The 16,830-nt window shown below is 37.8% G+C and overlaps 1 protein-coding gene across 3 annotated transcripts in view; it reads right to left on the bottom strand.

Moving 5' to 3' along the window:
• Positions 1–900: 900 nt before the first annotated feature.
• The window catches only part of LOC110725029 (nuclear pore complex protein GP210-like), a 32,696-nt gene continuing 16,766 nt past the window's right edge, over positions 901–16,830 (bottom strand). The window contains exons 24-36 of one of the 3 annotated variants that reach the window (XM_021904509.1): positions 15,091–15,487; positions 14,871–14,961; positions 14,619–14,731; positions 14,042–14,113; positions 13,211–13,286; positions 12,778–12,885; positions 12,523–12,664; positions 4,630–4,704; positions 4,294–4,510; positions 3,801–3,867; positions 1,801–1,892; positions 1,526–1,586; positions 901–1,407 (exon numbers count right to left, since the gene is read on the bottom strand). In XM_021904509.1, coding sequence (XP_021760201.1) covers positions 1,061–1,407; positions 1,526–1,586; positions 1,801–1,892; positions 3,801–3,867; positions 4,294–4,510; positions 4,630–4,704; positions 12,523–12,664; positions 12,778–12,885; positions 13,211–13,286; positions 14,042–14,113; positions 14,619–14,731; positions 14,871–14,961; positions 15,091–15,487 — 1,858 coding nt within the window. In that variant the 3' untranslated portion in view covers positions 901–1,060. Of the gene's footprint in view, positions 1,408–1,525; positions 1,587–1,800; positions 1,893–3,800; positions 3,868–4,293; positions 4,511–4,629; positions 4,705–12,522; positions 12,665–12,777; positions 12,886–13,210; positions 13,287–14,041; positions 14,114–14,618; positions 14,732–14,870; positions 14,962–15,090; positions 15,488–16,830 lie in introns of those variants that run through there. The other 2 variants (XM_021904510.1, XR_002512120.1) reach the window with 2 other exon arrangements.

Genomic DNA, 16,830 nt, shown 5'->3' with positions numbered 1-16,830 from the left:
GAACCCCAGCCTTGCTGCCATAGCTTCCGCCAACTGGACATCCATCTGCCTAGGAACCCTTTGAACAACAACCGCAAGAACCTCACCATCTACACCTCGAACCACCGCTCCATATTGAAATTATTACAAATCATGTACTAAAATACGTAGATTTCGCCGTGAAAGCCTGAGAAATTAGAGTTGAGAGATGCGGAGGCCGCTTGGCTGGTGTATCTTTGAGTGTTTGGGAATTGGGAGTTTGGTGAGATGAATGAGAGAGAAAACTTTTGTGTGTAAATTGTGTTATGCGGCTACTGCTTGAGTATTTTGTTATTGTGTAAACCCTAAAGGAGTAATGGGGTTTTTTAGAAAAAAAAAAAAAAAACTAGAAATAAATAAATAACCGGGTATTTAACGAGTACCCGAGGAGCTGATAGTGCGGCCCATTACTCGACCCGAGATTTGAATTTTTTGACGGGTTGGGTACCCGACCCGCAAGATTGGGAAAAAAAATTAAAATTACCCGTCAGGTACTTTGCGGGTAATCGGGTCGAGTCAACCGGGTCGGGTTTTTTTTACAGCCCTACCGACAATCCCCCTCCCCTTTGCCCCGCAGGCCGGTGACCCCACTCTGACACCCTAGACATACATTCCGCCACCTTTGCTTTCTTCTCCCTCACACATTAGTTGTGCTTTTCCGAAGATAAACTTTCATCACTCTATACTTACTCTAAAACTATACCCCTCTTCATTTTCTCTCTCTTCCATTGTCGTTCACCATTTCTGCTTCTTCAACTTTCATTTCCCAAATTCACTGTTGATTACAAATTAATAGACCTAACATGTAGAAGCTGCCATTTATGTTAACTAAGTGTGCATGTCCTAAGGATGATTGTGGGGTTAGTGGGTGATATTCTAGTATAATACTGCAGATAATGGTAAATTGGTCCATAAGTAAATAGTGAAAATTTATAGCACCTTCAAAAAATTTATACAGAAGAGTAAGGACATTGCAGATGGTTTGAGAAGGTAGCAGCTGTTCATGTTACAACAAGCAATCAAAATTACATAGTGAGGATAACTAGTACGTGTTTTGTGGGTCAAATCTTCTCCTCCTTTCACGCGTGTAGTACGGAGTTTGATCTATTGTTCTCCTCACATAATCGATGAAGGGCTGTGGAGTCTGAGGGGATCGTTCAGTTTCAGAATCATGGCTTCTACGTTCAGGAGTCTGAGGCGTGGTAACATTTTGGGCCGGGGGAGCAATAGATGAGCGAGTACTTTTAGGTTTGTCAAGGAAAAATATAAAGATGACAACAGATAGTATCAATAATATGAGCCCGGTTACCCCTGCCCATAGTGTTATATCAGAAGTTGATGTCTTTTCCTCGCCTACTTCATAGTTGACATATAGTTCTACTTTCTGTCCTGTTAAATCAGAATCAAATATTAATAAGTTGGACAAAATGCAAAAACTAGAAGAAAGATTAACTCTTCAGATTATGTGCAAGATATGGAGGCATATGAAAACCATAGACATGCTTACCATTGGCTGGAAGAGAAAATGTAAGCTTGTCCTTAAAAGGCTTCGATTTTAGAATTTCGACCTGAATGTAAGCAAAGAGGCAGAACAATAACATTATTAACAGAATTTAACAGCATATCTTCTACACTATGTTCAGCAATCTAGATGTCAAAACAAATCTGTAAGTTTCATTGTTATCACTGTCATGTTTTTTCAATTTTGCTAATTTTTTTCACCATCTCCAATTCTCCACTACGTACAAAATATTGCTGAAAATTGGTAGAGGTTTCTATTACCTCATATTGTGCACGCCCACCAATGCCATAACCTTCTTTAAACAATGTCTTAACCATCAACAGATCTCGGTTGAACCAGTGGATGCTTACATCTGTTAAATTTACAGACTGGTTCATCAGTACCCATAAAAACTTGCAAAGGAAAAAAAAAACACGCACACATACGATTATTATGCACATACACATATCATAAATTAATCTATGCAAAAAAGTTTGAAGAAAACTAAGCAGAGCTGTGGGGTTGAAACAAACAAAATTCTTATTATCACTTTACATTTGTATATAAAAAAGTACATAATACATTACTAGATTAGAGTATTGTGTTCACCTTATTTAAGACTTGCTTTTGCAAATGATCAATGGCAAGGGTCACAAGTTGACAAGCAATAACAGACTTAGAATGATTAAAAGAGTAAACAGAATGATAGTGTCTCAGATTCTGACCTCTCTTTGATCTTACAGATGAGAAATACTATGACGACTAGGAAAAAACCTACGGAAGTTGGAAGTATATATATTATGCTTAAAAAAACACACACATAATGAGCCAAGGCCCAAACATAAAATTGAAGCCCACGACAAATAGTCACTTCATTACTCAACAAGCTTGTCTCTGCCACAAGAACCTTGAAGCCGAGTTATAGCTCACTAGCCCAACCTATGTCTATATTTCACGCAAGAGTTAAAGCTCACTCGTCTGGAGCTATAGCTCCACCACTGCGATTCTCCGACGGCCTTCAGAAATTAGCTCACTCTTCCACAAGCTATTCCTCAAACCCTTCCGTGCATTGTTCCCCTAACAGCTACACACCTGCTCGTTCACGACTATAACATATTCAAGGAATATTTCAACATTATTATTACATCTTGGAGTGTTCATTGTCCCTGAATGTTCTTTCAACTTTAAGAGACTTGTCTCTTTAGAAGCACTCTTTTTTTTTTAAAGCTCTTTCGAAGTACTTCTTGTACAACTCAAAACTCCTATAAATTTGAGCAACCATGCTATCAACTTATGTTAAATTAACCCATAAGTGTTTGAGTACCAATATACGCATTCTAATACATGTGTTCCCAATACACAATTTGTGTGGGGCAACCTCTTGAGGCTCCTTAATCCTTACAATCATCGCTATTCAAAAAAAAAAAAAAAAATCCTTACATCCATCCTGATCCTCCATACCCTATCCACCAAGTTTTAGGCTCAACAAGGCCCATTTTTACATAGCAAACAAATAGCTGTTCACTAAAAATGCTTAGAGTTTCCAAAAAAAAATAATAAATAAAAACTCCAATGGGAAAACCAGAAAAGGATATGCAAGGTACCCACCTATGTCACCACTATGCCCACACAAACATTGATACTAGCATTGGAGACCAAATGGTTAAATACACTATGAGGAAGGTTAAGAGGTTAAAGAAGAGAGAAATTTTAATCACACTTTATTTTCCACGTTTCAAACCTACAGGTGTAATTTACCATACATGCCATACACTAATTAATCATCATAGTCCTGATCATAGTGAACAATAATTGTGGTACTGTCGCCTTAGCTTAAATTATTTTCTAATTTGGTCCTACCCCACACAAGCACAGACAAACAAACATGTAATATTAATTCACATATAGCATGTGGAATATTTTAAGGCATATGTTCAGGGAAGAGCAACACTTGATTGTATTTTATTCTTTTCCTCAGCATACACATATCTCAATAATTTCAGTATTGTTTCCTGGCCTTCACTTTTCAAGTTTCTTTCCGTTTTTCTTTAGCTTTACAATAGAATTTGTATATTCAAACATTAAAAAATTTCTATCCTCACATATATTAACAATCCCCTCCACCTAAATATAAAATTCATCTATGATATTCGAAGATGACCGGAAATATTACCATTTTATACAAAATAGAAAGAGATACCATAGAACTTCCAAATATACCCCAACTTAAATTGACTTGTAGGGAAAAAAAAAATTAAAACAAAAAGAATAGGAAAATTACCTGTATTGCCCACTACTGTGATAATGCTTCTATTGAAGTTTCGCGTCAAATTTAACTGCAAAGATTCCTGATCTCATTAAGGTTAGTATATTTTGTATTACTTTTGAAGAAAACTTAGTAAAGATGCACAAAAAAGCTAGAAAAAACAAAATTTAGAGGGCACTGCTGACATTTTTCTTCCTGGGATTACAATGAGCCAGATCAAAAGTTTCAAAACAGTCTCTGATCTTCTCTATTAGGAAACTTAGCTTCTAGCTCAAGAGTCAAATGGAAAGACACTAATTGCAATGGTAGGAGAAGGGATAGAAGTGCCTTCATTGCATGGGTAGCAATGTATACCTTTTAATTTCCTTAACCCATCTTTAGAAGGAACCCTTACCCATTCAATGCAACATTGCTATTAATCAAGACAAGAAGGCACTGCTTTTGGTCCTTATCTTTCTCCTCCATATGCACAATACAATATAAAATTTCAACTGACAAAACTAATTACCTTATCCATATCCAATATTGAAAATCCACCAAGAAATAGTGCAGATGCAGAGCTTGACACATCAGCTACATCTCTCAGTTTAGCGAAGATTGAGATGGATATATCTCGTCTCTTATCCTTCAATTTGGGTGCCGTATGCATCAAATGTTCAGGAGAGTAAGGGAAGAAAAGACAATATGTATCACCAGTATCAAGATCCTTCCATGGCTTAGCATGCCTGCAAGAATTTTATTTATTTCTTTTAATTTAAAGAGAAGGAGCTTTGAAAGTGACGAAGTCCATCAGGGTGGGAGAGGGGGGGGGGGGGGGAAGGGCGAAGAAGGATCAGGATCATACCCTATAAAAGTAGGCTCCACTTCACATTCAAAAGGAAGGTCCACATTTTTGCTAGGACCTCCCAATCCATTGTTACTGCAATATTACATGTTAGAAAAATTAAAACTATACACAATAGTCATTAGACATTCTAAAGTCACGTGAAGGAAATATTATAACACAGCAACAAGTACCATAACAAAATCCCAATCTAGGTAAAGGGCTAACAAGCCTCGGCAAAGAGTGCAGATGATGCAATTCTTTTAATTCTAAAGTTGAGGCGTTGACTTTCTCTCTTCTCTCTTCTCCATGGTTCTTCATCTTCGATTGGTTTCTTTATCAATTTTGGATTTCAATGGCTAAGAAGAAGCAGGCTATTTCTACACCTCAAGTAGCGCAACAAAAGACTGCTCATGAAGCTTTTGATTCGATATTGCAGAATTTGAGAAACTCAGGCACATCTTTCGTTCCTAGTCCGATTCAAGAGGTGGATGAATTGGTTACTCCGGCGCCGGCGTTAATGCATCCAGCTTGTGGAGCTATTCCCAGAAGTGATGCTGAGACCATTGCTCTCTTTGCTAAAGCTACTGCTAGGCCGGATTTAAGACAATCCAATGGAACAGTACCTAGGGTTTCTGGGTTTACTGTTCCATTGGATGCTGGTGGATTTGAGCATCGTGCTGAGCCAGGAAGTCATCCTCGCCATTCCTCACCCTCTCTGGAGCAGAACGCGCACAAGAATAGTGAGGATCGGGCTGCTTCTTCCCTGCTCTGGAGCTGAGTTCGCGCAAGATCAATGAGGATCGAGCTGCTCCTTTTACTGGAAAATTGGCTGCTAAAGGGGCTTCTTTATCCTTTGTTGCTCCAAAAGTGCAGGAAGGGAAACAAATTGCTGAGCTACAGGCAGCCGAGCTTGAGGCAGGTAATCAAAAATGGGCTAATGCTTTAGTTTTCTATGTGGTTGGCTTTTACCCCACTATTGCTGCTGTTCTTCGTTTTTTTGCTCAACAATGGAATGATATGCAAAAACCAGATGTTTATTGGCATGATGATGGGTACTTTATCGTTAATCTCTATTCTAGTGATGATAAAGATACTATACTTTGTTCTGGTCCTCATATGTTCCTTGGAAAACCAGCGATAGTGAAGCCTTGGTGTCCTAATTTTGATTTTAATGCTGAAATTCTTAGAACTGTTCCTCTCTGGGTTAAGTTCCCTAATCTCCCACTTAATTGTTGGGGATCTGACACTCTTAGCCGCATTGGTAGTTTGCTTGGAGTGCCAATTTGTGCTGATGAATGTACTACTAGACAACTTAGAGTGTCTTTTGCTAGGGTTCCAATTGAAATTGATGTTACAAAGCCTATGCCTAATTCTGTATGGGTTGAGAGTCCTTCAAAGGAACTATTGGAGCTCAAGGTAGTGTATGAGTGGGCCCCTCCTTTTTGTTCTAAGTGCAACAAGGTTGGTCATGATTGCTCTGTTGCCTGCTATGTCTAAGCAGGCTCCTAAGCAGCCGGCTCCTGTTCCTCCTAAGCAAAAGCAGGTCTGGGTTCCTAAGCCTAGCCAAGCCCGTGCTCCTGCTGTTGATGTTGGTGCTTCTGTTCATGGACAATCTATTATTACTCCACAGGTTCATACTTCTCAGAATTCAGATGAGGGGTGGAGAATAGTTGGAAGGAAGACAAAAAGCCAACAAACTAGACTTCTACCTCTAATGCTTTTGTTGCTTTATTTGCAAATGGAATGGATGATGCAGGTGGTTTCACTATAAATCCAAGCGGGGGTGAGGTTAATCCCCCTTTGGTGTCATGATTTACTCTATTTGGAATGTCAGGGGGTCATCCCTGGCAAAGTTGCCTCTGTAAAGAGGTTGCTTCATTCTCATTCAGTTGATGTTGTTGGTTTGCTTGAAACAAAAATCAAATTGAAAAATGTTCTCACTTATCAAAGGAAGTTTGGCTCTTCTTGGCTTTGGTTGTGTAATTATGACCATTCTCCCAAAGGGATGATTTGGCTTGGTTGGAATGCAGATAGAGTAACTGTTAATGTCTTGAAGGTTCATGAACAGTTCATTCATTGTAGTGTTTCTTCTAAGGACCTCTCTACTCAAATTCATCTTACTGTTGTTTATGGGCTTCACTCCATTCATGATAGGCTTCCTTTGTGGAAAGGTCTTAGAAGCATCTCTATTCAGCATTCTCCTTGGCTTTGTGCTAGTGACTATAACTCTGTCCTTCATACTTCAGATAAGCTTCATGGTACTGATGTTACTGATTATGAGACTAGAGATTTTCAGAGTCTGGTTGATGATTTGGACCTCTCTGAGATTAAGAGCAAAGGAGCTTTCTACTCTTGGTCAAATAAGGCTCACACTGGTCCTATAACTCTTTCTAGGATTGATAGAGTCTTTGGTAACCAAGCTTGGCTGGCCTCTCATGGGCATGTTGAGACTGTCTATCTCCTCTCCTCCTTATCTGATCATAGTCCAGTCCAGTTCTGTTGGATGTTTGTTCTGGGAGAGGTAGGCCTTTCAGGTTTCTAAACTGTATTGCTGATCACCCTGATTTTCTTGATACTGTTTCTCATTGGGGTTTTGGTTGTTTTGTTTGGCAGAAGCTTAATTCTGTGAAGGCTAGTATTAAGTCTCTTAATAGCAAGCAGTTTGGAAACATTGAGGAAAAGATTGATCAAGCTAATATTGAGCTTTCTGGAATTCAGAACTTAATGGCTCAGAATCCTGATGATTTGGATCTTTATGTTAAAGAATCTGATGCTATTAAGGTTGTCAAACACTGGAATGATATTCAAGAAAGCATCTTCAAATAAAAATCAAGGATCAATTGGATTAAGCTTGGAGATGGAAACTCTCATTATTTCTTCTCTGTGATGAAGAGTAGACAAGCAAGGAATAGAATTGACTCCATTATTTATTCTAATCAGGTGTTGCTCAAGGATCCGGATGCTATTTCTCATGAAATTATCTCCTTCTATAAGTCTCTTTTAGGGACTCAGGCTCCTTGGCTCCCTGCTGTTGACCTTGTCACTATGAGGAGGGGTAAGCAGCTTAGCTTTGCTGCTCAGAGCTATCTTATTAGGCCTATTTCTCATGATGAAATTGATGCTGCCCTTAAGAGAATTGATAACACTAAAGCTCCTGGTATTGATGGCTTTAACTCCCTTTTCTTTAAGAGAGCTTGGCATATTGTGAAAGATGATATTTATGCTAGTGTTATTGATTTTTTCACTAAAGGGACCTTGCCTAAGCAATGGAATTGTACAACCATCACTCTTGTTCCTAAAATCCCTAATGCTTCTCATGTTAAGGATTTTAGACCTATAGCTTGTTGTACGGTGGTTTATAAGCTCATTTCTAAAATCATAACTGCTAGGCTTGCTGCTATCATTGGTGAGGTGATTGATGATGCTCAGCCAGGGTTCATTCCAGGCAAGCACATTGGTGACAATATCCTTCTTGCAACTGAATTGATCAAAGGCTATGATCACAAATTTATCTCTCCTAGATGCATGGTTAAGGTGGATTTGAAGAAAGCCTATGATTCAGTTGAGTGGGGATTTTTTATCACTGTTATGCAGGAGCTTGGTTTCCCTCAAAGATTTGTTAGCTGGATCTGGACTTGTCTTACTTCTGTCTCCTATTCTATTCTTATTAATGGTTTCCCTGCTCCTCCCTTTGAAGTTAAGAAAGGCCTAAGGCAAGGTGACCCTATGTCTCCCTATCTTTTTGCTATTGATATGGAATACCTCTCCAGATGCCTTGATGAGCTTAGGTTAACTCCTGATTTCAACTTTCATCCTAGATGTGAAAAGTTAAACCTAACTCACATGATGTTTGCTGATGATCTTTTGATGTTCACTAGAGCTGATAGTGTTTCTGTTAAGCTCCTCTTCCAAGCATTCTTAAAATTCTCAGCTGCTAATCTTGATAAAAGTGAAGTCTATTTTGGAGGAGTTCCTATTGATGTTCAGACAGAGCTGAGGGAGCTTCTTGGTGTTTCTCAAGGTACTATCCCTTTTAGGTATCTTGGGGTCCCTCTTTCTTCCAAGAAGCTTACTATTGCTCAGTGTAAGCCTTTGGTGGAGAAGGTGACTACTAGAATCCAAGGGTGGATGGCTAAACACTTGTCTTATGCTGAGAGGCTTCAGTTGGTGAAGAGTGTGTTGTTTGGTATTCAGACATATTGGGCTCAAATTTTCATCTTACCAAAGAAAATTTTGAAAAAGGTCGAGGCTAGATTCAGATGCTTTCTTTGGACTGGTTGCCCTGCTAAAAAATCTTTGGTGGCTTGGAATAATGTATGTCTCCCTAAAGTTTGTGGTGGCTGGAATTTGTTGTCTCTTCCTGAATGGAATAAAACAGCTGTCACTAAGTTACTTTGGGATATTGCTCACAAGGCTGATAATCTTTGGGTTAAGTGGGTCCATATCTATTACTTCAAGCATAGAGATTGTTGGACCACCCCTACCCCTGCTAAATGCTCTTGGTTCTTGAAGAAGATTCTGAGCTGTAGAGATGTTGTGAATGATCAAGGGGGATGGGATGGTTTCATGCAGGGCAACAAAGTGAAAATCAAGAAGCTTTATGCTGCTATTAGACCCCAAGTCCCTAAGGTTCCTTGGAAGAGAGTCATTTGTCATAACTTGGCAACTCCTAAGAGTGTTTTTATCTTGTGGCTAGCTTTGTGGAATAGGCTTGTCACTAAGGATAGGTTGCTCCAATGGAACATTTCTTGTGATCCAAGGTGCTTCTTGTGTTTCAATAGCAATGAAAGTGTTCAACATCTATTCTTTGATTGTGAATACTCTAGACAGGTTTGGAACAAGGTTTTGGGTATTTTACATGTTTCCAAGCCTGTTCAGCAGTTTAGTGATGAGATTGATTGGATGAAGAAAATTTGTAGAAGTTCCAGATTGAAAAACAAAGTGATCCATGTAGCCTTTACTGAAACGGTTTATGGTATATGGATTCAGAGAAATGCAGTCTTGTTTACTGGGTGCTGCAAATCTGTTGATGCCCTTGTTAGGGATATTATCTTTCATTCAGTCTGTAGAATCCCGGCGGGAAGCAAATTTTTGATTGTTTAGGGCTGCTTCTGCTTCTCTGGTTTTCTGGTGTTGTTGCTGGTTCTTCATATTTCTGATTCCTAGTTTCTGAGTGCTGGTTTCTAGTGTTGGGTTTGTTTTTGCTGGTTTTGCTTTCGTTGCTCTTTTGGGTTTTGAGTGCGGTGTTGTTGCTGCTGGTTTGATCTTTGAAGCTATTTTCAGTTTTAAAATTTATATAATGCTGCTGGCTGCTGCTTCTCTACTACTGCTTTTGCCCTGCTGGTTTGTTGCCTTGCTTCTGGCTGCTTCTGAGTTTCTGTTGCCCAGCTGCTCTGGTGCTGTGCTGCAGGCTGCTGCTGCTTTTCTGCTGCTGTTGCCTTGCTGCTCTGCTGCTTTGCTGCTGTTGGTGCACTGTTGTGCTGCTACTGTTCAGTGGCTCTGTTGATGTCCTGTGCTGTTGCTCCTCAGCTGCTGTTGATTGTTATGCTGCTGTGATAGTCAGCAGCTGGTCTGCTGTTGCTGCTCTGTTGCCTGCTGCTGAACTGTTGTGAAGTTGATGCTCTGGCCTGGTTCTGTTGCTGTACTGCTGGTTTTGTTCTTTTTGCTGCTGCAGTGCTGTGTTGGTTTTGTTGCTGTTGCAGTTGTTTGCAGTTGCTGTTATGGTTTCTGCTAGAGCTGCTGGTCTGGTTTGGTTGCTGCTGTTTTGGCAGGTGGTGCAGCTTATTTGCGTCTGGTCTTTTGGCTAGGGTGGCAGCTGGTTCTGCTCTTGGGTTGGTGTTGTTCTTGTTGTTGTTTGCTGGCTCTGGGTGGCAGCTAGTCTGGTGCATGCTAGGTGCTGCTGTTCTGGGTTTGGCAGAGGTTTCAAGTTTGCAGTCTGCTTGTTGTTGCCTTGTCTCTAATAGAAATCCTTTGTATTTTTAGGCTTTTGTTGTTTTGGTGGTTTTTTAGTTGTTTGCCTTGTAGTTTGCTGCTTGTGTTGTTGTCTGGTCCTGGTTTCCAGAACCCTTCCTAGAAGGTGGCTGGAAATCTGAGTCCAGTTTGTTCTAGACCTTTCCTAGAACCCTTCCTAGAAGGTGGCTAGGATAGGATCTAGAACTGGTTTTTGGGGTTTGGCCTGTTTTACAGGTCTTGTGGTGTTCTGGTGGTAGTTATAACTTTGCTCTTGTAAGTTGTAACTTTCTCTCTTTGGTAATAAAATCTTATTTTCCAAAAAAAAAAAAAAATCCCAATCTAGGTCTCATGTCCACTTCTACCTAAAGACAAATTTGAATACAGAATTTTTTATAAATACCTCTATTGAATACAGACAAGTATGAAATTTCCATAAAAGAATATCCTATGTTACTTCCTTATTCTAAAACGGAAACAGTAAGCACTTTAGTAGAACTTCCAAATTGGAGTTGCCCAAAGAACACCAGATCATATTTTCAGATGTTTAGGAATCCAGTAAGGTATTTTCAGTGTTACAACTAAGTTGCTTTTAACTGTATTAACCCTTAAAATATCAGGATTGAAGATAGAACCATATGCTTTATGAAATTTTACACCCAAGAATAGGCATAGACAGAAAATGATACTCTTGATGTGAAGTGGGAGGCAGATACATCCCTAAACTGAGTGTTTCCCATATTATGTGTGTTACCCTAAACTGTTTGTTTTCCTCAATCTAACTTTTCAAATAAACACTGAAAAATATTTCAACATTCATACGCCTTGCAAATATTTTATTCCCTGAAAAGATGATATTGTTGCATATATTGACGACTACCCGGGCCATGATTCACATTGAAATTAAACATTACAAGTAGTCACAAAGAACAAATTATCAATCACATCATACCATTACCATCATCATATGTACTAAAGTACAGACTTATTTCTACAATAACAGAGAGACTTTTCTGACAGACCCTTACTTGAAAAGCAACTCGATCACTAGCTACCTTACTACAAGCAAGAAGAAAAGGACAGCACATTGATACGTTTTATTCAACTATAACCTACAATTTAATCCAGTAATGAATCTCACACTATTTGTTGGAATTGGATGACAAATTATCAAATCTATTCAAGTAAACCAATATTTTTTTTCTATCTCTACCTTTTAAAAAGTTTGAGATAACTCTTATGAATAGTGTTTGGACAGTTATACTCTTTAAAATGTTATTTACTTATTTTCCCTCATTTATGTCAATTGGCTCATTATTTTAACTCATAAGAATAGTGTAGGACATTTATAACCCTAAAAATATTTGTTTACATATTTTCTCTCATTAATGCCCCAACTTAAGTTGTAACATAAGGCCAAACCGAAAGAGCTTCTTGGACATGGCTAGCTATGGCACGCGTAAGCCGCCCTATTTCTATGAAAGTATTTCAACTTTTATCTGCGGTTGTGAGAGAGATAGTGTATATTTGTCAAGATCAAAGGCTAACTGATCAACCTAATCAAATAAACATGGGTGAAAAGAGAATCAGAGATCAACTGGTCAAAAGCAGGAGAAAAAAGAGAAATAGCTAGAGATAGTGAAAGGTAAAAATTAAATATTAAAGTGTGATAAAAATAAATTACTACCTCTGTTTATTTAGTAGACACCTTTTTTTTTCATGCTTGCCAATGCACAATTTTACCAATATTGTTAATAATTAACATTGTAAAATTATAAAAAGTGAATTTTAATTGAACTTACATTGAGACAATTGAAACAAGATACCACATCACTATGTTTTATTGCATCTATAAATCACAAAACCTAGTCAAAGTGTGTCAACTAAGAAAAAAAAAAAAACAGAAGAGGTAATACATTTGCATTGGAGTCTTTGCAGAAAACTAGAGACAATTTCACAAACCTGAATTTCACTGAGAATTTATATCCTCCCGGGGAAATATGAATATTGGTTAAGAAGTCTGTTGGAGTATCAACATATATGAGATCTCCATTCAGCACTCTTACAGTAGTTTGCAATTCCAAGCTTGAACTTCGAAATGTAACTGTTCACATTATAGATCTTTAAATATAGGTCAAATGAATCTACTTAAATAAATGCAAAGTCTTCATGCTTAAAATCTTAGGACAACTTGCAGCATTATGAATCAATAATTACCTGACACTGTACCCTTCCCAATTGCCACAGCTTTACCCGAAAGTGAGTCCACATAAACAACAGTTTCATCACCACTTGACCATTGTCCTAATTCTTGACCATTTAGTCCTAACAAAGAAACTCAGCAAGATTGGTTGACAGAGGATCTCAAATCAGGAAATAAAATGCAGCACCAAGAAACTATGATCTTCAGTCAGGAAGAATTCCCTTCAATTATGGTAAATTGCTACTACCTGAGAAAATCAGCTAAGAAATCCAGTTTTGCATACATAAAAGCAAAGTAGATTTCTACCTAAAGTGTACTTGGACAAGGGATTTTTTGTTTTTTGTTTTTTTTTTTGGGGGGGATGAGAGATGAGTTTACAAAATACCAAATTATTTGAACTGAACTAAAATTATTTGAACTGAACTAAGAAGAATTAGCCGCTTTTACCTTCTACACTGAAGTTCAAATTGCTTCCAGGGTGAAGAATTGGATCTTGTGGATTGATATGAGCTCCCACAGAAACCTAAACATACCAAAGACTAATTCACAAGAAAAATATATATAACATAATACTATAAGAATCATAATGCAAAGAGAAGGAAGAGAAAACATCATCTTTAATCTTTTGATTAACACATAAAATTTAGTCATAAAAAAAAAGGGAGATTATATAAGGTAATCATGTTGAATATTGTTGAGAAGTCTGTTATTGACTTGTTGGAGAGCACCTTCCTCTCGAAAGAAGGCATTGTATTGTTGAACAATCAGTTTGATAATACAACTTATCCCTCTTAGCTATCCTTTTCTATCTAATTAGCTTTGCTTATTACTGTTTGGGAGCTAATTCCTAGCATATTCATATGCTAGAACAATGATCCCTGTTAAACAAACTTGTGCATAAGTTTATTAAGTATAAGGTGTGATACATATTATAGGATTAAAGAACATTTTAATTTTTTAGTACTAAGTTTCATAGAGGGATCAATCCCATCCTAGTCAAAAAGCTAAGGAAAACATCTCTGTTCATGTATCATGGAGAGTTTCTTTTCCGAAACACGTCAAACTAAGATCCTTTGTGTGTCTATCTTCCCCCAACGGATGGCATGACCTTCCCCTGCATCCTCCTCCCCCCTCCATCCAAATTTATATAATAAGAAAATATAAACATCGTGAGAATGGAAATTAAACTTTTGATGATATTCTTATTGTTAAACTTCACTCTTAACTTCTTAAGAATCAAGAAAATGCAAAGATGAGAGACCTGAGATAAACAATTACCATCACATAGTCTGACTTCTGCAGATTTTCACCAAATCTCACACGAACAAGAGCTCTGCCATGTTGCACTGCCTTTGACACAACCAATATAGAAAAATCATATATAATAAGATCATTAACCCAAGTCAAGTTACTTTATGATCCAAAAAAAAAAAAAAAAATACGCCTTACACTGTCTGGATAGAGAGAAATGAAGGGAAAGGAAGAGAAGAGAAAGGGAGGGATGCATCATACTTTGTTTGGGTATCTAATGTAAGGAGTGAAGGGGAGGGAATTGAAAGGAAAATGGAAGTTTACCTTCTCCCTCCCCTCACCTCCCCTTCCCCTTCACTATTGTTATCCAAACGTGGTGTAAGTCCTAAAATGATTTGGGGTCAGCTAATATCAACCGTCATAAGAAACCCCCCCAAAAAAAAAAAAAAAAAAAAAAGGGACAAAAATCCAACTGATGACAAAATGAGTTAAATGTTACAAAGATTGGTCAAGCTAAGAGTACTTCGAATGAAATATGTTATAATATTACGGCAAGTAACTGAACCTTCATTCTCTGAGTAGGTAAGATAGTTAACATGAATACCTTGATTATAGCACTTCCATTTTTCTGATTAACATTATCAATAGCAACAACGTCCTTGAAGTTAGTCTCAATGTCAAACACCACAACATCAGGAGCTTCAAGAAAGGGATTTCCTGCTCAAAGGAATTTTAAACATCGTAAGTTTCAAGAAAGAGATTTCCTTCTCAAAAGGAATTTTAACGTTTCATTTTTTTTAAAGATAATATCTTATCAATGATTAGCAAGTATGAATTAAAGTGCTATGTAGAATACCCAAATTGTCAAATAAATAAACAGGGAGTTCAAGTTCAGCGCCAACAGCAAGGTGGAATGTTAATTTCCTCGGGAATCTGATTTGAGCAACCTGGATTAGAAAGACAGTATGAACAAGGTAACAATGATTAGTCATGAAGATTAAGAAAACAAATCATCAAATAAGCAGACTGTAGCTCAATTGACCAAACCATATGCCACTGAGTGTCTATAATAGTACCTCAGCCACCCTCACACAAGAGGCAACCTCAATTCTCCCGATACTGAGGTCTTTGGCCTGGATACAAGCAAGATTGTTGCTCTCGGTTGTTGTAATACTATGGCCAGAAATAGAAATAACACCTTCAACGTTTTTTCCAGAACATCCCAATAAAGAGTAAGCTACTGTTTGACTCTGATTATCTTTAGTTTTTTGTGAATTTGAATAAGGAGGTAAGAGATCTGATGTGGTATAATGCGGAGGAAGAACCCAAGTAATTGGAATCCCTTGAGCAAGAGGAGGATCAGGCACAACCCTTATGAGTAGGGAAGCGCTGTAAGCCTTTGGATGTAAGTTAAAACCGGGAGACGAGAAGTCACAAGTGAATGTAAGTGCAATTTCGCTTCTCCCACCAGACCTGAGTTGAAAAAAAAAAAGTACATTAAGAAAAGTACTAACTATTTTAACTGTATTTTACCACCTAAAAAACCTGGTTTTTGATTCAACCACCAAAAATAATTCTATTTTATTTACCACCTCATTAAAAGAAAAGCTATTGATTTGACCACTAAGTGCCTGCCTGGTGAGGAATTCGACTGTAGGGCCCGCGTAATAGTTAGTTTGACCTTTTGAACACCTTTTCCCTTGAATTTTTCCTATGAACTAACCACCTAATATTATAGACTAATTTTCTTACAAATTTTGGGAGAGGAATTTAATGTTTGGAGGTTGAAGCAGTTGATTATGGAGGCTGAAGTAAGTTAAGAGTAACCAATGATGGTGAAATCATGGAAAAAGTGAGAATTTGAGCCCACAGCCGGAATCCTCACTGGACTCAGGGAACAGAGGTAAAATCAAATTTTAGTTTAGGTGGTTAAATCTAAAACTGGGTTATTTCAGGTGGTAAAACACAAAAAATACCTTATTAAATTGGCAAAATTATAGAAATTGCATGATTTTTACAAGGAATTTTTGTATTTTACCACCCTTAAAATGCCCACTTTTTAATTCAACCACCTTTTTTTTTAAATTTAACCACCTAAAAAAGACAAAAATCTAGATTTCACATGAATGCAGACTTTCCCAGTGAAGCACTGAAGCACAAACATCCAGGTCCCATATGAAAACAGGGCCATTCCACATGAATGCAGATTTGCTAAGTGATGCACAAAAATCTGGAGCAGATGATTTCTCTGCTATTTTTTGTAAAGAACTCATGGTTACAGCCCAAAATAAAGTGTCCTAGTGTCCCACAAGTCAGAATATTAAGGTATAATATGAAGAGTCCAAGTAACATTGCTTTAAACACAACAGTAACTAAACCAAGAATCCTGCGAAAGTAACCTAGGTTAGTCAAATCAAGGTCTATTTAAAAGTCTTAGTCAAAGCATCAAATCAAAGCTCTGAGAAAGGCCTAACAAGGTGAATTCAATGAGGTGCAGAAAGGCATAGTGGCTGTATTAATTTTATCTTTACAACCTTTTGATTCTATAAATTTTTGCTTCACTTCGATGAGATGCACACATCAAACCTGAGCTTTAGCCCTAGGCACAAGTTTTACATAATTTGCTTTATTCCAACTTTAGCCTTTTTCAGACACAGGTTTTACATAATTCTTTAATCATCACAATTCCTCAATCCGGAAACTATGTTTGGGTATGCACGTGCTGTATCACAAATTGTTGGGTACCAGTTCAAGGTGGTTCTCAATCTAGTAAACGATGATACACAAATCACAAACATTAATCACGCGGGACCTTA

The sequence above is a fragment of the Chenopodium quinoa genome, unplaced genomic scaffold (genome assembly GCF_001683475.1).
Source record: "Chenopodium quinoa cultivar QQ74 unplaced genomic scaffold, ASM168347v1, whole genome shotgun sequence".
In the NCBI taxonomy this organism is placed as follows: Eukaryota; Viridiplantae; Streptophyta; class Magnoliopsida; order Caryophyllales; family Amaranthaceae; genus Chenopodium; species Chenopodium quinoa.
This window is presented reverse-complemented; position numbering and strand designations above follow the sequence as displayed.